Below are 23,485 nucleotides of genomic sequence, written 5' to 3'. Positions count from 1 at the left end.
GGGTTGAACTGGTTTATCATCTGTTGAAACCCCGGCACCATCGACCATGGAGAGCGGCCTCATATCATAATATATATATATATATATATATATATATATATATATATATATATATATATATATATATATATATATATATATGACATATAAGTGTCAGTTAACAAACTAGACACAAAAACAAGGCAGGTTTACTGTAGTTGAACTTAAGTTTATGAATGAGCTGTTTTTAACTTATGACAATGCTGCATAGTAACCTTAGCATTAGCAGTTGTTTATTTGCCAGTCTTGAGAAAAGCTTCAGCAAAGACAAGAGTTGATAACGTGTCCTATGAGCAGCTGGTCTTCAGGAAGCTGCAGTGATGGCAGTAACTCAAGCAGAGCTAGCGTAATAGCATGCTAACCTCTAGGGAAAAAATGTGGTGCAACAAGAAGCAAAACAAGAGATTTTTTTTCATTCCGCAGAGGCTCAGTTAAGGACTTAAGAGTAGAGTCTGAGAGTGGACATCATGCATTATAACGTTAACCATGTCATTATAACAAATTGTACAAATAGCTCTTTCAAACTGCAGGATATCTAGATTTTCATTTTGGCTTTGGCATATTGTTTTCGGTCTTGTGAACGCACAGTTGATGCACTGCTTCTGTTAAACCTGGCAGTGCACCTGCCTGTGATGATACAAAGGCAACTCTATTCATTGTTAAAGAAGGACACACAGTCCTGGACGCCATCGTCTCCATCTGTGCTGCTCCAGGACGTTGTTCCCTCCCCACCGTCTCAGAGCAGACACCTCAATGCTCCTGGTGCTGTAGAGTTATAATGTTGGACCTTGGACGCCTTCCTTCCTTCTTTCCTTCCTTCCTTGCTTCCTTGCTGTTTGGGCAACAGTATTGATGAGTAAAGCTGAGCAGAGTGGTGAGTCAGAAACTTTGAGTGTGAGGTGACGCAGCAAAGACTCAGCTGAGCACGAGGCCTTGTAGCTGCAGTGACGCACGACCATTCACTTGTTATCATCTAAAGCTTCATTATCACAAGCCTTCATTAGATCATGTAAGAGGGATGGAAAAATCCTAGAACCTATTGTTGTGTATCATCTGTAAATAAACACAGACACCAACGGTTCCTTATCAGCACCAGGAAGCGAGCTCAGCCTACCCGGGGTTACAGCCTATCCAGCTGAACCTATCCACAACAGTGGCAATCTGGATGGGCGACCCCCATTCCGTGATCGCCCGCGGAAAATAGACCAGATGAAATGATCGCTGCAGGACGACACAATCGGTTAACATGGGCCGGTGTGTCCCCAGCCGGCTAATAATGTACAGTAGGCTAATATACAAGATACCAATGTGCACCCCTTCCAGGATTCAATCCCCGGTCACCTGTGAGGGAGGCAACTGCTTTACCCATTGTACTAATTCTCATGATTTACGACAGTACTTTAACCAACTTTTCGAAATGGCACACCGACGCGTCAGAGAAGCGAGGTGAGCGAACACCTTATTTCTCCAGAAGAAAAAAAAAGTAGGCGGCTACTGTCTCTGATAAGACGGGTCAGTTCCCCCCCACACACGCACCCTCAAAAAAAAAAAAATCTAACGGATTTGATCGATTCCGGAAAAACCCTTTCATGCCGTTGTTGTGATAGACACTTAAAATATGTTTTCATAATGTAGGCTAGTATTTTACTCTCTGTGTCATGATGTCGACAAATGATCAGTGAAACAAACAAACAAACAAACACAGGTCAAAATATAAATCATATTTTTTCAACAAGGGGCTGTGTGTGTGTGTGTGTATGTGTGTGTGTGTGTGTGTGTTTACAATCCTTCCTCTCATGTCTCTGTGGGTTTTTCTCCTCAGCCGCAGGAAATATCTTTCTAATGCACTTCTTCTCCTAACAAACGACAAATGTGTATAAATGGAGCACATGATTTTTTATTTATTTACTGTTCTGGTGCATGACTTAATAAACCTTGCCCTTGAGACAGTTTAAGTGAGATTTCAACAGGATTTAATGCAGCCACACTTGTCTGCACAGTGACAGTGTGAGGAAACCAAACGTCCATGTGCTCCAGCAGTGACAGCTGTCCCGGCTTCACAAGAAAACCACATTTGTATTTTTTATTATTTCCTCAGGATCTTTCTGACAGAAACATGAAGATAAACATGAAACAAGTAGAAACATGTCACCTCTTTCCACCGAGGGCAGCGTAAACAAGAGTTCATCCTGCCTAAACTGTAGGTGCAGCAAATACACTGTTAGCACTGAGTTCACATCTTAGCACTCATCATGTCAGCATTGAGTGTGCAATCATTGAATGTGTTAGCCTTGAGTGTGTTAGCACCGAATGTGTCTGCATTGAGCCTGTTTGCATTTAGTGTGCTACCACTGGGTGAGTTTGCATTAAGCATGTTGCCATTTGAGTGTGTTATTCGAAGCATGCTTTCACCAGTGAGTGTTTTAGCATTAAGCATGTTGAGCATTAATTCTGTTTGCAGTTAACATGTTAACAGACCAATCATTGCGTGTGTTAGTGCTGTGTGTTGCCTTGATTGTGTTTGCATTGAATGTGCTCTGTGCCTGTGTCAGCTCAGAGCTGTTTGCAGTGTCTTTATCCTGAAACGAGTAGAAACTAGTTTGCTCTTTCCACGGTTACTGTAAACAGAGTTTATCCTCACTGCTCCTCGGCTTTAAGTCTACATGCAGCAAACACTAGATCTGGTTCTGTTGGTGAACTGCTACTGCCGTGGTTGTGTGTCCAGACTAAAATACTATATTATTTACATACATGGATTGATGGACTCACTTTCTACCAGCCCAGGGGTCGCGTTAACTGAATGTTACCAGGTGGGAGTGTAGCTCAGGTGAAATTCAGGAAAATCTCTATAAGATGTCAGGAACAGGCAGGAGGCAGGCGTGCCAAACAAAGTGATTTTTAGTTGTCACCAGGCCTGGTCAAAAGCAAAACTACAAACTGAGGAAAAATACCTGAAATAATAACACAAAACAACTTAAAGGGGAAGAACTGGCTGTCTTCCTCCCCACACGGCCAAGAGGGCTTTTCTCTACCGATGCCTTAGCTGCAGAGTAGCCTCGCGTCACCAGGCTCTTCAGACAAGCGAAGAGCCTGGTGTCCGTTACCTCGAATTTCGTCTGCATTCTGGTTCCTGTCTGTAGCGGAAACCGAAATCACCAAATTCACCAAAATAAAAGTGTTCACCAACATAAAACTTATAAAATAAACATTAACTTGTAATACAATAAAAGCAAAATGTTAACTTAATGGCTCGGGACTTTCTTGTAAATTATATTCCTTAAATTAAAGAGTTTTACCGCATTTTATTAGCTCGGTGCTTTTATTTTGACGGAAAGGCCTGTCTCTCTCGCCCTGGATCTGTTTCCTACCAAAACAGCGAGTTAACGGCCCCAGACCAGCTGCAGAGGCTCAATCAACCAACCACCCCAGCTGCTCCCAATATTCTAATCAGTGTGCAGGCCCCTCCTTCAGGCCCTGTCTAGTCTCTTCTCCTGTTGAGTCAAACAGTCACATTAGTGGGCGTTCCAGTCACAATTGACCCTTCGCCAACTCCTCCCACAAACGGCTATTGTCCAATCCTACGTTAGCAACCATAACTATAGGCCTGGCAAGCTTTCGGCAGTTGAGTCATTACGTTTGCTTTTGTGGACGCATTTTGAGACTAGGACGAAAAACATTTGTTTGTAGAGAAGGATGTTGTTGTTGCTGCTGCTGCTGCTACTACTGCTGCCGCTGCTATTACGGCGGCGGCAGCAGCAATATAGAGATGTTCAGATATGAGCTGACTTTTTTTTCGACTTGAGCAAGTGTAAATATGGGGATAACCATATGTTCACCTCCGAAATGACAGCTGTACTTTTACGGCTTTTACCTGGGCTTTTAGGCGAGGGATCCTCCAGGCAGGGACTGCTTTCACTGACTGATACAGCGGTGGGAGAAAAAAAACATCAGCGAAAACTGTATGTGGTTCACAATCGCCCAAAAACTTGCAGTTTGACAACGTTTCATGACCAGTGAGATGACCTAAGTCTTCGTGGGTTGATAGACGGTAAAATGACCAGCCCTTACTGCTGCTCTGTACATTGTCCAGTCGTGTCGTTGAACAGATGTTTTATCCTCCTGCACGAGTCACATCACTGAAAACTATGAATGATCTTTGTGACTTCTTCTCTCTATTATCTCAGAACAGTTTATCCAGAAATGTTCTGATATTTCCTTTGAAATCGATACCAAATACTGCCAGGAGCATGGCTGGGAGTGAAAGCTTGCCCGGCGTAGCAACAGTAACCAAGGGGGCGGGGCTTACGCAAAGGGTCAATGGGCTCTTTGCACAGCTCCACTACTTCCTGAACTTAATGCTGCTCCTTTATTTCCTGTCTTACATTATTGGGCAACCTGATTAATCCAGGTGTGTCTGAGTAGTCACAATGGTCAGACACACCTGGATTAATCAGGTTGTCCAATTATGTAAGACAGGAAATAAAGGAGCAGCACTAAGTTCTGGAAGTAGTGGAGCTGTGCAAAGAGCCCATTGGCTTTGCACCGCCTATTTGACTGGAAACACTTTAAAAAAAAAAACAACGCAATAATTTGGGCAGAGAATACTAACACTTTGTGACACTGAATATTCTCCGTCATTGACAGGTTTTTTAAACTGGGAACAGAAAAATCTAAAAGGCCATTGGTCACTTTGACAGATTGCGATCAACACCCCTGTCCAGTTGGTGGCGAGTGTCTAGTCTTGGTGTATGACCTTGTTGGTTGCTAGCATAGCATGTTAGCGGAGCTACAGTCTCTTTGTCACATTGTGATGTTATTAGCGACTACATTTTAATTAGAGTGTTTTATTTAAGTTGTGCATAATCATTTTCGAAACTTGAAAAGGGTGAAGAGCTTAATCAATAACATATTGAGTGAAGTGATTTTGCAGGGGCTTGTTCTCTGGTTATATTGATCATTTCCTCTGTCACACAAGTTTTATTATTCCAGGAGGAGAAAGTTTGAGATGAAGCAGGAACAGAAAAGGAGCAACTGTGTGTGTGTGTGTGTGGGTCGGCAGTTTGCGTCAGCTGGTTTACAGAGGTGATGAGATGAAGCATGGAGGCGTGCCTCTTATCTCTGCTTATCAACTTGCCACATCGTGAAACAGGAGAGCGATAACGTCGTCACAGTGATGGTTGCGATGGAGCTGATGCTGGTCTGGAATAATTTAGAGAAAACTGTGCTGTGTCTCAGTGTTGGAGGAACAACAACAGGACTGATGTTGTTAACACACTCCCCTGGCATGAACACAGCACTTCTGCTATGTCAGGTTGGAGGGAAAGCAGGGACGTGTCTCAGTGATGGTGAGGTGATGTGGCGCTGGTGATCTGTGGAGACAGATCCTGCTACTGTTACTGCTGGAAACTGCTTTCCTCACATACAACACATTCTCCGTGCCGTGGCCCCTTGATGAGTCTGTTTTACTTTTTCTTTTTGTGAAATATTTTGGGCTTTGATTGATCTTGTGGACAGAGACGTGTGGCTGTTCAGGGACAAAAATAAAATAGTGGAGAAGAGCTGTTTGTTTGGGAAAGAGTCTCTGTGAACTGTTGTTGATGTCTGACTCATTCAGGGGCCTGTAATTACCTCTGTTTTGTTCATATGTTTTTAATTTTTACTTTTATCACTGATTCATCTGTGTATTTTCTCTGTTATTAATATTTAAGTCAACAAAATCGCTACATTTTTATTTTTTTAAGACGTTAGTTTAGGCGGCAGCTCTTTGTTGTTAAGGCGGCCGCCTTAACAGGAAAGCGCTGCGGGAAACCCTGACATTCACGCACATCCCTTGGCTGCACACACAGAGAGGACCGCCCCTTTATGCCATTCTCTCTCCTCATTGGATAAAGGTTGTAGGCTACAAGGAAAGTTTTCTCCTCGGCTTACAGCAGAGCAGAGTGACTGACGGACCCGTGTTTCAGACCAAACACTCTATATAAGTGATTGCTGTCGGAAGATATAACTATTTAAGACTTATATTAACACAAACATTCCGCTTACTTCTGCTTTAATGATATAAAACAAACTAAAGTGACACCATGTACTCACATTTTGTAGCTTATTTATATCAATGAATAGTAATAATAATAATAAATAGGCTATACATTTCCAGATCCCAGCAAAACCATATCACCAACTAACCTCCACCTCCAACTCCCTGCCTCCCAGTTTTTGGAGGTTTAGGATTTTTCTTCTGAACTGACGCTCCTCTAGTGATCTCAGGGTCATAGCCTACTTGTTTTGTGGCATTGCTCCACATAAAAAATATTCTAATATGATAAAAAGAAAGATACAAATAAAACCAAGCATATGCAAAATATAAATATGTCTGTCAATAGTTACAAAATGCGTAAATATACAATATATTTACCATGGGATGTGGGAACTATGATGAGTTACCGTTCATTTACTGCCTCATGTCTAGGCCACGTTACCAGCTACACTTTGAACTGCTAACTGCTAACTCTGCTGCAGTCACCACACACACATACAAACACACACACACACACACACACACACACACACACACACACACACACACACACACACACACACACACACACACACACACACACACACACACACACACACACACACACACACACACACACACACACACACCCTTCATACTGAACTGAGAGCAGCTGTAACAATGCTCAACAAGGTTCAGACTTACAGCAGGTCTCACACTGAGATGATTAATCTGAGTAATTAGCTCGTTTAGCTGCTGCCTCTGAACGCTCAGGAGGAAAAGACTGGAAGTTCAGTTTCTATGCACGTCTGCATGTGCATTCAATACTGCAGAAAGATCTGATCTCAGAGCAGTAGAAGCTGAGTGGAGTCCACCCTCGCTGCTTGACATGGGACAAGAAATTGTACCTACAAGCTATAGCTTCCAGGGACAGTACTCTGCTGTCACCACAGGGGGCAGTCACAGTAACTAGATGATGTCAAACAGGTAACGTCAGGTCCTTAATGAGAGCAGATGTCATCTCCTCTACAACATTGTTGCAATTAATGTCAATGCTGTGCGTTTCCAGCTTTAGGTGTGATGGAGCATATAAAGGCAAAATGATCCACACACTGAGAAACCACGTGAGGAGCAGAGCGGTGTTTGTCTCCCATGAATCAGCAGCTGCCAAGTGAAACTGGGGTTGCACTTCAAGGTGAAGCAGAGAAAAACCTGAATTCTTTTCCGTCTGAGGCTTAGATTCAGTCCCTTTGATCATTGCTGCATACGCACCAAACAGCTGAGACGCCCAACTGCAGCTTCCATCTTTTCCCCCCCTCTCTTTTACAAGGAAAAACACGAAGGTATTTCTCCTCTCAGCAGGAGTTCCCTCTCTCAGGTTTTTGAAGGATGCTTCCTTTTCCAGACTCATGTAGGCCTGCCCACACTTTCTGGTTTCTGAGAAATAAGTGCATGTCAAACGAGACTTTTTTTTAAGCAAATAAGCATCTAGCTCATTTTAATCATTTTAATTGCCCTCAGCCTTCATCAGACTTGGCTTGTTTAAAAAAACAAAACAAAGTGATGCAATAAAAAATAGGTAGATTTGATATTAACAGCTCTTCGGCTCCACTGTCACCTCCCTGAGACAGTCCCTGTCATGATTCATCGGTGTGATGGAGACTAAGGGAACAGGAGCCTCTGTCCAGTAACTTTGACAAACAGGGCTGCGTTTTACTTTATGAGATAATAAAGGAGCAGTAAAAGGTCACAGGTGAGTCAGAGGAGTTGCCATGTTACAAACAGACCACAGAGAAGATTTCTAGAAATTCAAGCAGCAGAAGAGAAACATAAAAAACACATATAGATGAGAAATAAAAGGTTAATTTATGTAGAACTGAGATGTAGCCTAAACGTTGGTCCTCAGATTGGTGTCGAAATATAAGGCATAATATGTAACTTTTCCACCTTAAAATGTCTGAAAACAACTTGTGTTACATGTGTTGTTGATAGACTTCACTTTATGATTTATGATATACTTTTGTACACCTTCTGGTTTTCATATAGATAATGTAGGCTATTTGAACCAGATGAAGGGTGTATGGCTGTGGGTTATGGAGAGGACAACACCTCGTCTCTGCCAGTAAAAACCTCCTTTAACACTAATACTGACTAAATGACACCAACCCCCATGATGCAATGCTGCTTCATGACATCATCCAACACTGTCCTTTGTTATTGTTCTGGCTGAAAAATGAGAAAAACAAGAGAAAAAACAACAAAGGTTCAGGAATAGTTTTGAACTGGAAACATCTGCACAGATTCAGGAGCGGGAATTTTGGATGTTTTTGGGCAAAGAAACAACGTCAACCAGTCAGTTTAATTGATTGATATTTAGATTACTGTTACTTTAAATAACTGAAGGTGTGTCCATGTCCGTCTGACGTGTTCACACAGTTGTTGTTGTGTCTCCATCTGGATTCAGTTCATGTCTCTGCTAAACAGACTCTCACAATTACTGATGCCCCTGGTGTGAAGCACTGAGTCACATCAGTAGCAGAGAGCTGATTGAAGTTAAAATGTTAATGTTTTCAAAAATAAACTTAATTGAAAATGTTCCTGTGAGTCTTAGACAGTGCTCGTGTGTGTGGGTGCTGCACTGGAGTCGTGATGGTGTTTATGTATCTGAACCTGAGCAGGGATAAAGATGTTGTTTATTTGTAGTTCAGTGTCGCTGTTTGATGACATCACACCGGACTGTTGTTGTTGTTGTATAACGTAAATGCATTTAACCTATTTCCAACTAGCCGAGCAGAGACAGAGAAAGAGCGAGAGAGAGTCACAGTGTGTTTGTGTGTTTGTCAGGTACCAGTGTTGTACAGGTGCTGTTAGCCTAGCATGAGCGTTAGCCACATTTCTGTAAGGCTGCTATAGGCGTTGTATCTGTGAGAGGCAACGGCAGCATTGATGAGACTGCAGAGCTCGTGGTCTATATTCGTGACAGAGACACAGATACTGTGTGTGTGTGTGTGTGTGTGTGTGTGTGTGTGTGTGCGCACTGCTTGTTTGTGAGGCAGTATTATTGATTCATAGGCAGTGTGATTGCAGGCAGCCTCCCTCAGCTGTGCTCACTCGGCTTTACTGGGCTGGCAGAGACTGCTACACTGCAGCACGTCACTGGAGGCTCAGTGTGTGTGTGTGTGCGTGTGTGTGTGTGTGTTTTTTTTCATGCACGTAGTCATCCATGTAAGCACATTGAGCCGTGAATCTTGGAAACGTGTGTGTGTCCTTGTGTGTGTTTAAATCATGTATGTGTATGTAGTCAGACATGTAAGCACATTGAGCCGTGACGTGTCAGTGTGGGAGTGAAGGAGAAACTCTGTGTGTGCATGTGTGCGTGTTAGGCTGCAGTTGCTGGGTTGTTGTGGAGATGGATGGCAGCAGCAGCTCGGGTCATTAGCTACTGAGCCTGCGTTAGCTTAGCGGCTAATTTTAGCTGGTAGGTTACTACCTGAGTCGTGTTCTGTCCAGGGGGAGACGGGAAGTGAACATGATGCTTTCATCTCATTTTAGAAGAAGTTGTTTGATTTGATTTAGTTCTGCATATATGTTCGATATGTTCTATCCTCATCTCGTATCACCACTGTGTCTGCATTGTCTGTCTTTGACATGTGGAGCCAAGATGTGTGACCTCAGATCAGTTCCTGCAGATGTTTCTCTGCCATGTTCCAGAGATGATCAGGATGCAGTGTTGGTGTTGACTTTTTTCGTGGCCTACCAAAATAACTCTCCCACCCCTCCTTGGCGAGACGTTTTTACAGATTTCTTTAAGAGACCTCCAGGAGTTTGCTTTTGGTTATAAAAGAGTCTCATATTAATGTGGATGAATCTACCCACACTTATTAATGGGTCCATTTTCGATAAATACGTATATCGTTTTGTCTTTATAGTTATTTTGTTATTATTATAGTGGTCGGCTCGCCCAGCATTTCCTACTGCCATGGTCATGGGAATAACGCCGCCGAATCGCCGTTTATGGTCGGAACTACGACGGTATCTGATCGTCGTCGAACCTCCAACTTTCATTCTTGATTAATGAAAACATTCTTGGCAAATGTTTTCGCTTTCAACCGTCTTGCGCCGGTCCAAGAATTTTCCGTGCGTGGGGAGGCTCATGGGAAATGTAGTGTGAAAACACTTCACTTTCCAAAACTCCTTGTAGTCCCTTTTAGTTTAAATACTGTAATACAAAACCTTCTTTTAGTCCATGTTCCAGGTTGTCCTAAATGACAGCATCAGAAAGCTAAGTTACATCACAGCATCTATACAGTAGAAAGCTACAAATAAGTGAAATATACATTTAAAAATGGTCACAGTGTTATAGAGAAATATTGCAGATGTTTAAATTGAGTGTTTTTATTACTGCACGGGAATGAACCTTGCACAGTAACAGGACCACACACCTGTTCCTACTGTTCATCAATGACACCTCTGTGGTTCTTTTGATGTAGAGCTTGATCAGACAGACAGGATCTAATCAGTTCATCTGCTGCTGCTGCTGCTTCTCTGTATGTTGTTCTCTGTGGGATTTATTCATATACAGCATTTAAAATGGGCTCAGCACTAAGAGATCTGTTAGAAATGAGTAGAAATCACCATCCTCTACTAGAGCAAACAGACGTTTCACTGTCAGGTCGCTCTAACTCTGATAAGCAGATAAAGAAATTCTCCTACAAAGGAAACAGAGGTCACATGAGAGCACGCATGATGGTAAGAATCATTTTCCTCCACAATAAGAGCACAGTGAGAACCTGCAGTGAACCTCAGTGAATCATAGTGATCACAGAGGCTGACACATCACAACACAGAATGTGAAAATACAAATTCAGACACAACGATGTCGGATGTGATGAAGACGCCATAATAGTGTGTTCACTCTCAGAGCAAAATGAATGTGTTTGACAGAATAGTCGGTCGGGGGTGATGGGGGTGGATGGGTGAGACATTGTGATAGTAAGATCAATGTCAACAATCTGTCGTTGGAGTTTGTGTCATTGCATCTGCAAGAATGAGGATACAGAATCATATTTAATGTTTAAATATTTGAATGAATGGACTCCTTCTCTTTGTGTCATGGGCATTATGTTAGAATCACTGATGAGAATGAGGTCGAGGTGTTCACTCGCTTCGTCTGTTAGAATAGTTTATAGGATGTTAACGGAGGTTGAAGAACGTTGCTTGTCCTTTCTGTGTCAGGTGAAGTTTTTTGCGATCATGCTAATGTGGCCTAGTTGGCGAGCGGTGATTGTGTTGTTCCTGTGGCCTAGTTTACTCCGTGTCCTTCATCACTCCTGCTGTGGAGGATTCACTTCCTTTTTTCTTCTGTGTTTCGATTGAAAAACAACTGATGGTAAAAAAAATATCATCTCCATGAAGTTATGTTGCTATGAATAATCAATAACTCCTGGTTAGTCCTGAGGAAACCTTTAAAGAAAGCAGGTCAGAAGAAGAAGCCCAGCTGGGCCTGGTTGAAACTAAACTGAATGGTCCCTGGTTCCAAAACACACCTGTTTATTTCTATTTACGCAGGAAGTGAGATCTGGAGGCACTGTTTCAATCAGGTCGAACAGAAACAGTATTGTGATCGACCACAGATTAATACCAGGTGAGACCAGGTGTGGACAAAGTGTAGGTCCACTGCTCAGTGCAGCGGTTGGGTCGTCTAGCAGTCCGGTTTGCTGCCATCTGTCAGATTAAAGTCAGTTTGAAGTGAGTTCTCAGAGGCAGATGAGGGAGGAGGAGTGTTCAGATGTTAATCTGATCCTCTGTTGGAGATTTGATTTTTTTTTTTTTTTTTTTTTTAATCTGTTCTCTTCACAGCAAAATCTTCAAGACGCCTCAGATGAAAATGGATCTTTGTGAATTTGTTCAAAAAGCTTATCTGCGTTTGTTAAACACTTTCACATGTTTTTCTCTCCGCTGTTTTTAAATGAGTTCAATAGTAAATTGTGTGATTCACCAAATAACTGACTGTGACAGGAAGTCACTACTTTTTAAAGAAAGACTCTGAGTCCCTGCCGCCCTCTGTCTCTGTCTCTGCCCTGACCTTGACTCACTTTGACCAGAGTAAATGTGGGAGGAGCAGAAGCAGCAAGAGTTAATGGTGTTTTCACGCCAATAAATCACCTATCTTTCTTAAGGCATATTTATCATAAAAATAGAAGATGCAGGAGAAACGACAGGAAGAGGAACCTGACATCTTGCCAAAATCAGGTTAAACATCATGTCACAGTAATTTTCAAATTATTTTTTATTCCTCAATTTATTAAGTGAGGATCCGGATGAAGCGGAGGAGGATGGATGGATGGAAGCTGCTCTGTGCAAAAAAGTTTCAGGATCAGGATATATATGAATGCCTGGTGCGTTCAGGTCATTTCACGTGTGTAGATTTACAGTATATTTGTAGAGAGCAGGTGAAATAAAATGCCACATCTCCTCCTTCAACACTTCACTGTTCAGAGCTCTGGTCTGGTTCCTCTGGTTCATTTTTTTTTTTTTGGCTTTTTGCCTTTATTCGATAGTCCACAGTAGAGATAGACAGGAAAGGGGGAGGCAGAGAGAGGGGGGATGACATGCAGGAAAGGTCTGCCCGACGCGGGATTCGAACCGGGGCCGCCTGCGGTGAGGACTGTAGCCTCTACAGTACATGGGGCGGCCACTTTAACCACTACGCCACGCGCCGCCCCGTTCCTCTGGTTCTTGACCGTTTGTTTAGAACCATTCTCACACCTACAGAGTAGAGAAGGGAACTCCTCTGTATTTTAATATTTGCTCATTTGAGGACGTAGTAGATATTTGTGTTATGTCTTTGTGTCCTCACTGAGTCACTGAGATTAAAGCTAATCTACAGTAGTTGATGCTGGATTTCTCTCTTTCTGAGACACCTGAGAGATCCGACATCATAGCTGCAACAGTTTGATTTAGTGTGAACTTGAAGTGTTTTTTCGGTCCTGATCACCTCTGAACCGAGGTCATTAAATAAGGATGTTATTTGAGCTGAACGATATGCAAAAAAAGAAAAGAAAAAAGGCAGATGATGATCTGCAGGCCAGAGCTTCACAGCAATGATGAATAAATATTTATATTGAGGTCAGATCATCACTATATAGATCATTGTAAATTCCCTCTCACTCACTGTTTTGGTCAAAAAGCACAGAAAAAAAGCACTTGTTCAGTCAGACCCAATTATAGGACGAAACACAATCCCGTCATCATCGTCACTAATGTTGTGACACATACAAGTGAGACATGGACAGATGGACAAACGGGTGGACAGAGAGACAGGTGGACTGCCGCCCGCACAGACGCAGGTGAATCTTCAGATGTTAACATCAGACACAAACCTGGAATCAGTCCATCCATCAGACAGACAATCAGGAGCCACTGGCAACGAAAGGGTTACCATGGTGACCATGTGTTTACGTCCGCCTCCCTGCTCCCCGCAGCTTTGGCACAGAGAGCCAGTTTCCATGGCAACGGCCCCGATACCACCCCCCCCCTCCCAACCCCCCATTCCCAAACTAACAGGCCGTTGCCGTTGAGCTCGCTCTGTGTGTGTGTGTGTATGTGTGTGTGTGTGCGTGCGTGCGTGATTCATTGAGATGATTCCTCATACCTGTGTGAGAGTCTGTTCTGCATTGGCCTCACGACACAGTTGAGCTCGTTCTTACTGCATAAAAACAACATAAATACACATCTCACACACACTGGCCATACATCAACCCTGACACACTCACAGGCACACACACTTTCAGCAGACAAAAATACACCTGCCACATGAGGATTTGCATGTAGACACAAACATGCCAGCCCGTGTTGGCCTGCGGTGTGTGAAATCCTCCTCGGTGCATGTGTGTGTCCTCTTCTCTCAGTTTTAAAGTATTTTTAATAGTCTAATAATGAAAGACTGGTGATGTTTTTGTGGCAGACGTACACTCACTTACCTGTCACTCAAAGAGGCCACGCCCTCCGTCCTCCACATCAGTGGTTAATAAAGTAAACAGGTGAGTTTTATAAACAGTCGTCATGAAGGAGGAACTAAGTTCTAGAGACCAAAACTGTTTCTGCACCAGGCTGTTAACATGTTTGTTTCTGCTGTAAAGTTGGACGTGTTAACATAAGAGTCTTTGAGGACTGACTCACTGTTGGGACACGCTCTAGTGGTCGGTGGAGGAACTGCAGTTTCAACTTCAACTTCAACTTCAAACAACTTTATTAATCCCACCAGGGGCAATTGATTTCAGCAGCTTGCACAGTCCATAAAAAAACACAGTACGAGTACACACAATAAATACATATAACAGATAAGGTAAAAGATAGAATAGGATGCCAAGGGTACAGTGTAGTCAAAGATCCGTTGAATGAGTGAATAAGTACATAAGTTGCACATGTTTGACCAATAAAAATGTGCATGGCAAGAAGGATAAAATCATTACAAAGAATTTAAGATGAGAGGAAAAGAGGCGAATAGCAGAGGGGACAAAAGACTTCAAAAAACAGGTTTAAGCCTCACAGGTTGACCGTATGTCCACTTACACAAGCATTTATTTCTTACACAGGAAGTATGATATTTACACATAACATGAGCTTTCCAATAGTCTCCGCAATTTTTAGCCAGTCAAATGCTAATATGTCTACTGTATGTTGGTTGCCTTCGGGAGGGCTCAGGGTAGTTATCCAATGATTTTTAGAAGAGTTCACTCAAATTTTGGTGGAGACATATGTCCACTGCCCATATGCAAACCTTCCCCCTTATGGGGCGTTCACACCAAACACGACAGACGCGAATGCAATCATCGATCACGGCTGATATCACCACCGTTGCTGCACTGTACTCGCTGTACAAGTCTCAGAAACGCCGGATACCACCCGCCGTCGTGTCTGGGTTCTTTCTCTGTAGAAGACGACAGCGGTGTTGTAGAGCGTGGGTGCCCACACACACACACCTACAATTAGCTTCTCCTCCATGTTGGTCTGAGTGTAAACAACCATGCGTGAGGGAAGTGACGTCGTCAGCTTGAACTCGTCGCTGATTGGATGTTGTGGTGCGATGCCGCCTGAAATGTTTGATATTTTCAACTTTATTCGCGTCGCTTCAGACGCTTCATTCGTGCCGCCACCGCCTGATCGCGCCATTTACATTGATTTTCAATGTAGAGTTGCTGCTCAATTTGCGTCTATCGCGTTTGGTGTGAACGTCCCTTTAGTGTGTGTGTGTGTGTGTGTGTGTGTATGTGTGCGTGTGTAGAGGCCTCAGATGAGTGTGAAGCTGTGTTTCTATCAGAGTTCCACCTTCTGACTGTGAAGTCCACAGAATCACAGCGATGAGCCGGCGCTGGCTCCTCTTCATGAACACAATCACTTTCTCTGCCAAGAGCGGGAATGTGCTACAGTTTGTGGCGGTGACATTGCTACGGAAACATACGGACGTACAGTCTCTCACATTACGTACAGATGGACGGAGCTCACAGAGCGAGGCATGCAGCAGACGGCACGCCGCCCGTTACAGAGCTGTATGTATATAAAACAGTACGACAGCTGCTGGTCGCTACCTGTTTGTGCTTCTGAAGCCAAACTGCTCATTGTGGAGCAATATACTGTAGATTTTTTTCTGTTTGAAGTTTATATTGAAACAGCAGCAGTTCAGGTAGTCTTTAAATCGTCATATTTAATCCATGTTTAAATTTAAACCTTCTCAGTATAGCCTCATGGCAACAACTGTCAATTAGCAGGTCAGCATGTGGTCGCCTTGTAATGTGCTCATGAGTACAACTAAACTCAGGATATATGGATGTTTAAGGATTCAGACCATGGATCATGATTGTTCTGTAAAAAGGTTAAAATTTAATTGATGCTTCTCTAGCATCCATGCTAAATGACCGACTGTTTTCTGAGAGAGACAATAAAAACGGAGCAGATTTCAGGTAAAATGGTGGGTGGGGTTTGGTGACTGCTTTGTTGTGACATCACAAAGTCACAAAAGTCCAGCTGGTTCTAAGGTTTGGTTTCTGAATACAGACCATATGCAATTTTCCATGGATTGAAACTTTGATATTTCATAGTTTTATTTTATAGAGACTAGAATCACATTACACATGGACTTTTTACCCTCTATACATTTGATTTAATTGTATCAAATGAAGGACATCAACATCTCAGGGTTTCTCCTCTTCACTCTGGTGCTGGTTTCATTTCCGGTTATTAATGTTCAGCCTGTTTTGTGGAAGAATATAACACAGCTATATCATTAACATATTTTTGGATAGATTTTGCATTGCTGCAGAAGATCAATAGAAATGATTATACTGTATGCTGGAGTAACATTCATCATAATTAGGGTATCTTATGAGAAAGTGTGTGTTGCCGAGGATGCTGAATGACATTTACATTAGTTGTCTGTTTGCATACAGAGTTACAGTTAATCTGTACGCTGCTGCTCTCGCAGTGCGTATACTAGACAGTCAGCTAACGATTAGAAGTCCTCCAATAAACCACAAGGCTTGTCTTTTCTTGTCCTTTAATGAAGTATTTGTTTTGTTTTATCTTTTTCGTAAAACTGAATATTATTACAGACAGACTCACAGCTCAGTATTGGATAAACAATACAAGCAAAATGCATTGTAAGCATATTTCAATTATCCATCCACCCATCAATCAAAAAAAAAGAAATGAGTTAGCGTCTGCTGTAAACAAGCGCAATTTCCACAAACATAATGAATCAAGTCTCTATCACAACATTCCTTACAAAAAATATACAAGCCTTTAACAGTCCACATATGATAAGATAGATAGCACACTGTCTCTTCACTACACTTATTCTCTTTCTGGAGGAGAAACTTGAGCTGAACAAACATCATGCAGCTCCTTTGTTTACAGGACAAACTGGATCGTATTGTCTTATTCCTGTTTACCTTATATGATATTCAGCTGCATGGAAATCATCACTACAACTGATGTGAAAGTCCTTTTCACATCGAATCCTCTAATCCTTTAAACCAAAGCTCCCAATTTAGTAAATATTGGGAACCCGGCTCTAGTAAATCTAATAATGCAATGACGTACCTGTAAAAACAGCAAGGAAATGAAAGGTAACAACTGTGGAGTAAAATGCTGAATTGGCTTGGGTGATAAACACATTTTAAGTGTTTATGTTGTTTATATTTCACTGAACAGCAGTTCAAAGTTTTGTTCACCACATGATGAGAGACAATGAGCAATAAAATGAGGGTGAAAATATCATGAAACGTGTTGAATAACTGTAATATATGTCATATGTTGTTGATTACTGTCACAAACCTGATGCTTACATGCGTAGAGTTTCATCCTGAACATGCTGGGATTCAAACCTGTGTGAAGCTCTCTGTATCCAACATGTGCAAAAGCATAACTGTGTGTCTGCAGCCAACTGTCATACTGTGTTTGTTCCTGCAAAGAATGGACATTTACCCAACAACTTGGAGTAAACAAGAGTGACACAAACAGTAACACAACATTAGTGTGAAGTGGACTCGGTCTTTGTGTTGCACCAGAGGAACCTCTCCAGTGTCCATCAACAGCTTCAGTCAATGCATATCTCACACACACACACACACACACACACACACACACACACACACACACACACACACACACACACACACACACACACACACACACACACACACACACACACACACTCTCTGCTGCAGCTTATCGACTCCCTGCCCTCAATACAACCTTCAGATGGGGATAAAGGCTCATTCCCTCAGCCCATCCTGACACTCAGCTGTCAGTCACTGTTGATCGGTTGAAAACATTGATAGATTGGCTGATTATCTGACAGTTAATCAATCATCACTCCTGTGTTTCTTTTAGTGCAGCTTTGGTTTCTAATCTTTAGGTTTATTTTTTCACTTCAAATTGCATTAGAATCCTGAGTCTCTGGTGTGTTGACGGTGTTTTTGGTGTAGATGGTATAAAGATTGTCTTTGACAAGCTCAAGATGTTTTCATATTTTATTCCACATTGAAAACCTCTGTCTAGTTTCAGTTACTAACAACGACATCATGTTCATCATTAAATCACAAAATCCAATCTACTCACCACTTAGAGCCTCATTGTGTTTATACAAACTGCATCAGAGGAGCAGCTCGTAGCTGAATCAGACTACAAGCTGAAGTTAGCATTGAAGTTATGTGACTGTGGTGTGATTGGTTTAGTGTAACATTACCCCTGCTGATTGTGTTGAGGCTTCAAACCTCACAAACCGGTTCATTGATGAAGGTGATGCTATTGAACTTGTCAGGGACAGAAACTGTTGTTTATTTTCTCTGATCATCCAAAACACAATGAGAGAAAACCATTGAACCAGTGTGATGGTGACTACACGTCATCCTGCTGCTCTGAATGCAAGTGGTGTTTTCTGTTGGAGGTGTGGAGGTGAAGGCCTCCACAGGCTCCACAGGAGGTTTGTCTCGCAGCCTCAGGGTGTTTATGATTAGACAGTGGTTATGCAGCAGTAGCAGCACTGTCCATCATCCTGGTGCATTCTGGGAAACCGAGGCATTTTTTAATGAAGAATTATGAATGAATAATGAAGGTGGTTTGGCTTGGGCAATACATAGTTCCTCTTTATTTTGTCTATCAACCAAGTGAGAGCCTGTGATCGGTAATTGCATCCATTATATCTTTTGTTTATACTGATGTGAGGTGAGTCTGGTCTCAGTCTGATCTGTAGAATTCGTGACTGTGTGAAAAATAACACGGAAGAAGAAGTGATGATGATGAGAATCAGCTTCATGTTGAATGTCTGTCATCCTCCTGTGTGGACGTGGAGATGTAGAACCTCCGGCTTCAGGTCCAGGCTGCATTTAACCCGCAGCTGATGTGAGACTGAAGCATCTCTTTATTTGTGATTCCAGTGGTCAGTGCTTTTTGCCCACATGCATCTCTGACCTTGAGGTCCACCTACCAGTCATGAATATTTATGTTTGCAGGTTTTTATACAGACACCAGGGATGTATTATCACTGTACTTTGCTTCCTACCTGGAGTCACTGAGCTGACGACCTGCTGCAAGCTTCTTTAGACTTAGATTTCCTCCTACGGTGATTCTCATGAAATCTTGATTTTCAGAGTTTCAGACAATACTTTTTTAAACAGTTAAACACTTGCATTAACACATTTCCTTTTCAGGCACAATAAGCCAGGTCTGGTGTATGTGGGAGTAATAATTTGAAAATATTTATTTACAATTTAACACCTCTTTGAACATATTTTATGAAATGAGTCCTTAAAATTCTCATTACCGCAACAGTCTTAAAACTTTGAAACAATAAGAATTCAGGCGTGCTGCTGCTGTGGTGGAGATCACCATCTCACACAACATCACACACTGCTGCTGCTGCTGCTGCTGCAGGACTTTCCTCACGTTGATGATCTAACAAAGAAGCAGCAGCAGTCTATATTCTCCTCCACCAGGCCAAGCTGTTGGAGCTCTGAGGTGGAGATCAGACCCTGTGGTTCAGTAGGCAGAGATGGATGTGGAGGAGGAGACAGTGAGGTCAAATTACCACGGCGACATGTTTCCTCTTGTGATTTGAGTCTTGTGTTTTTATTTTTTCTTCATGATCATTTTATTCTGAAGGGTCATATGATAAAAGATCTGTTGATTCTAATCCCAACCTATTTCTTCATATTGAAACAGTTGAACTTTTACCACTGTTTTGGCAAGATGACCCAAATTTCTATCGATTCATTGGTTTATTAATTCATTCTCTTACATATTTTTATGTATTTATCCTTTTTTATAGATTATTGAATTAATTAAACTTGTGTACCACATTGGTACAACCTATTTTATTATTTTTATGTTTTGGGGCGTTTTCTTCTGTTGGACTGTATGGTTGAGGCTGTGTCTTGCCTCATGTCCAGTGTTAGCTTGGATTGTCTGAGTTTGATCATCTATCATTTCTGGATAATCCAAAGTAGATTTATCAGTTATCTCAAATATATAAACATAAACATCTTCAGGGCTGGTGATGCCTTCATGTGATTGTCTTTCTTTTTGTTTTTTTTGATTGTGTGTGAACTGCCCAGTGTGAGTATGAACACACCATGACACACACACTGTAACTTAATAATCAGTGAGTGATGCTCTGCTGTCGTTTGAGACGACGTGACTGTGCTGTGATTGATTCTGCTGAGAACTGGCCTCAGACTGAACTTGCCTCCTCCACCATGTTCAGTTCTGCGTTTTTTTTCTTCCAATTTTTACACTTTTATAATATTATTTTTTTATTGACTCTGCACAGGGGAGGTGAGTTGTCTTCTTCACTGGACTCACAGATGTTGCACGACGTTCATTTATCCAACCTTTACTTTCACTCTGTGTTTCCTCAGGTGAAGCTCAGCAGATGAATTAACAGTGTTGACACTGGTTCTGGTGCTGCTGTATCAAACAGGCTTTTGTACCTTCTGGTGCATCAACACCATCTTTTCTATTCATATAGGTTTAGTTGAACCTATCACATGACTAGTTGTGTGATTGGTTACCTGTGTACAAAGCCTATCAATACTGTAGCTGCATTTCCATTGCAGGGTTTCGCAAAATAAAAGCGGTATTTCTAAAATGTTGTACTATTCCTATTTGCAGGTGTTTCCATTGAAAGGCGTTTTGTAAATGAGCTGTAATTCTTGTAAAGTCTAGTCTCACAACTGTAACAGAAGGAACTATTGTTTGGTTACTCACACTGACATTTTATTTTGTGACACACTGCCTGAGTTATCAGACTGAGTTTAATGATTACCTCACACGACAAAGTTTTATTAAAATAACCCGGTTGGGTGAAAGATGGTGGACGGGAGGACTCAAAACAAGGAGAGCGAAGGGAAACAGAAAAAATGACCAGACCTGGAGTGACGTGTAAATGCGAAAAAAGTTTAACAATGGGATGGAAAATTAAACTGTGGGACAAGAGGACGAGCTGAAAGCTGTCAGGGTTTTTTGTTAGGTTTTTGTTTTATTTTTAATAGGATTTTTTTTTAATAATTATTTTTTGATAATTATGAATAAAATAGAATAAATGCAGATATTGAATAAACAAAACAATATGTGAAAACAGAAGCTGGGTGGAGGTGGAGCGGCTGCAATAATAACTCACAGTAAATGACAGTCTAATATTAATCCAGTTACAGTAGGATGCTGACAGTCAGGTGATCGACTCATTTCACTCATTAGCAGAGAAGCTGTTTTCATCTGTTGATTAATGCTGTTCACTCTTCTCTTTCACAATAAAAGTGAAACACCTCTGCTCATCCGTAGATGTCAAACAGGTGAAGTGGAGACAATGACATGAATCAGAGTGATGAAGGTCGTTTGTCTCTTCCAGATGTTCACTGGCCTCCTGAAGCACACGCCTCCTTCGGCCTCCGCTGCAGCAGCCTCCTCCTCCGCCTCGGACCAAAACAGCAACGCACAAACCACAGTTCCCACAATCCCACGGGGTCACCTGGTCGTGGGCCCCAAGGACCAGCTCCGCCTCCTCACCCCCGTGGGCAGCACGGCGACGTCCAATCACTGCGCGGTCGCCGGGGCCCGCTCCGCCAAGCACTCCGAAGGAGCCACGCGACCCCCCTCCTCCCTGAGCGAGGAGGACGATGGAGGAGGAGGAGGAGGAGGAGGAGGAGGAGGGCGGGTGAAGAAGAAACGAAAGAAAAAGGACAAGAGAGAGAGGGAGAAAGGAGGAGGGGAGGAGAGGGAGGAGAGGGAGAGCAGCAAACCAAAGAAACGAAAGGATGAGAAGGAGGCGACGGCGACAGTCACGCTGAGGAAGAGCAAGGAGCCCCGGGAGGGCAAGGAGCCCCGGGAGGGCAAGGAGCGGAAGGAGCGCAGGACCAAGGGGAAGGAGAGCAGGAAAGACGGCGGGGCCGACCTGAAGAATGTGGGAGGGGTGAGGACGAAAGGCGCCGCCCCCGGACCAGCTCAGGTGCCCGTCAAGGTGCCTGGAAAAAGGGGAAGGAAACCGAAGATCAAAGTCCTACCTCCTGTTCCCACCAATCAAGGTAAGCAGGGTGGGGAGGGGTGTGGGGGGGGGGTCTGGTGTGGATGTGAGAGTTTGTGTGTTGAGTGGAAAGTGCACCGTGGTTGTGTGGGACGACGTCATGATAAAACCTTCTTCCATTCTACATTGTGTTGAAATACCACCTAGATCAATCAATTGATTTGTTGCCAAACAATGGTCAGAATGGATTTATTCTTTATGCCATCTATCAAAGGCAATCCAACAGATATTCTCTTTTCTCCATTGAGTAAGGCTTTGTTGAAGTTATTGATTTGTTATGTATATATGGAATGAACATGGAACTAGATTATACTAAAAATAGAGTCAGATTATGTTTGAGCTGATATTTAATAATATCAAATATCACAATGTGTCCTGCCATGTGAAATAAAATATTTTTCTATAACTTTTTTTTTCTACCCTACTGTTTCTTTTATTTTATCAGGTGACAACACTTTTATATATATACTATATTTACTTTTATATACTAACTAATTATATATACTAAATTAAATATGTGCTATTTGAATGTCCACAAGTTGTGAATTCCTGCTGTGTTTATTTTTATCTGTTCCCATGTTGAACAGGTGTGTGTGTGTGTGTGTGTGTGTGTGTGTGTGTGTGTGTGTGTGTGTGTGTGTGTGTGTGTGTGTGTGTGTGTGTGTGTGTGTGTGTGTGTGTGTGTGTGTGTGTGTGTGTGTGTGTGTGTGTGTGTGTGTGTGTGTGTGTGTGTTGTGCATTTGTGTGAAGAAGAGTCAAACGGTTCTCACAACAAAAGCTGCAGCTGGAACATCTCTGTGTTTTTTAATTGGAAGATGGCTGTTTTATTCTTAAATCATGATCAGACATGTCACTAAATGAATCTTATTATGATGTGATTGTTGGTTTTAATTAAGGCTGTGTGTGTGTATGTGTATGTGGGTGGGTGCATTAGCATTCATTGGGAGCTGGAAAACAGATTTCTTGCGAGAATCAGAAATTGCATCAATGAAAGTCTGAAGCTGCCAAATGTCTTAAAAATCATGTACAGTAGAATATATTTGTAAAATACATGAATAATGTGCATTCATGTATAAATTAGAATTAAGTGGTGACAAATGTGAAAAGGTCTGAGGATGTTTCCATCAATACAAAAAGGAAACAGATGAGGTTTGAAGACTGACTGACACCTCATAGGTTTATTACCACAGCAGAGACAAAGTCCAGTCAGCCAATAGACATCTCACAAATCCAACAAAGTCGTTGTTTCCAACACACTGCGGTTTTGGGTTTTTGATACCACCTTGTTTGAGATACAGTGGTATGATTGCATATAATCATTAAAAATATTGATATGGCTGGAATATATAACAAAT

At 42.2% G+C, this 23,485-nt stretch overlaps 1 protein-coding gene across 1 annotated transcript in view; it reads left to right on the top strand.

The window, feature by feature from the left end:
- chd6 (chromodomain helicase DNA binding protein 6) overlaps positions 1-23,485 on the top strand; it is a 98,834-nt gene that overhangs the window by 22,704 nt on the left and 52,645 nt on the right. The window contains exon 3 of the mRNA XM_083971564.1: positions 21,459-22,131. Coding sequence (XP_083827690.1) covers positions 21,459-22,131 — 673 coding nt within the window. The remainder of the gene's footprint in view (positions 1-21,458; positions 22,132-23,485) is intronic.

Source organism: Trachurus trachurus (genome assembly GCF_905171665.1).
Source record: "Trachurus trachurus genome assembly, chromosome: 5".
Lineage (NCBI taxonomy): Eukaryota > Metazoa > Chordata > Actinopteri > Carangiformes > Carangidae > Trachurus > Trachurus trachurus.
This window is presented reverse-complemented; position numbering and strand designations above follow the sequence as displayed.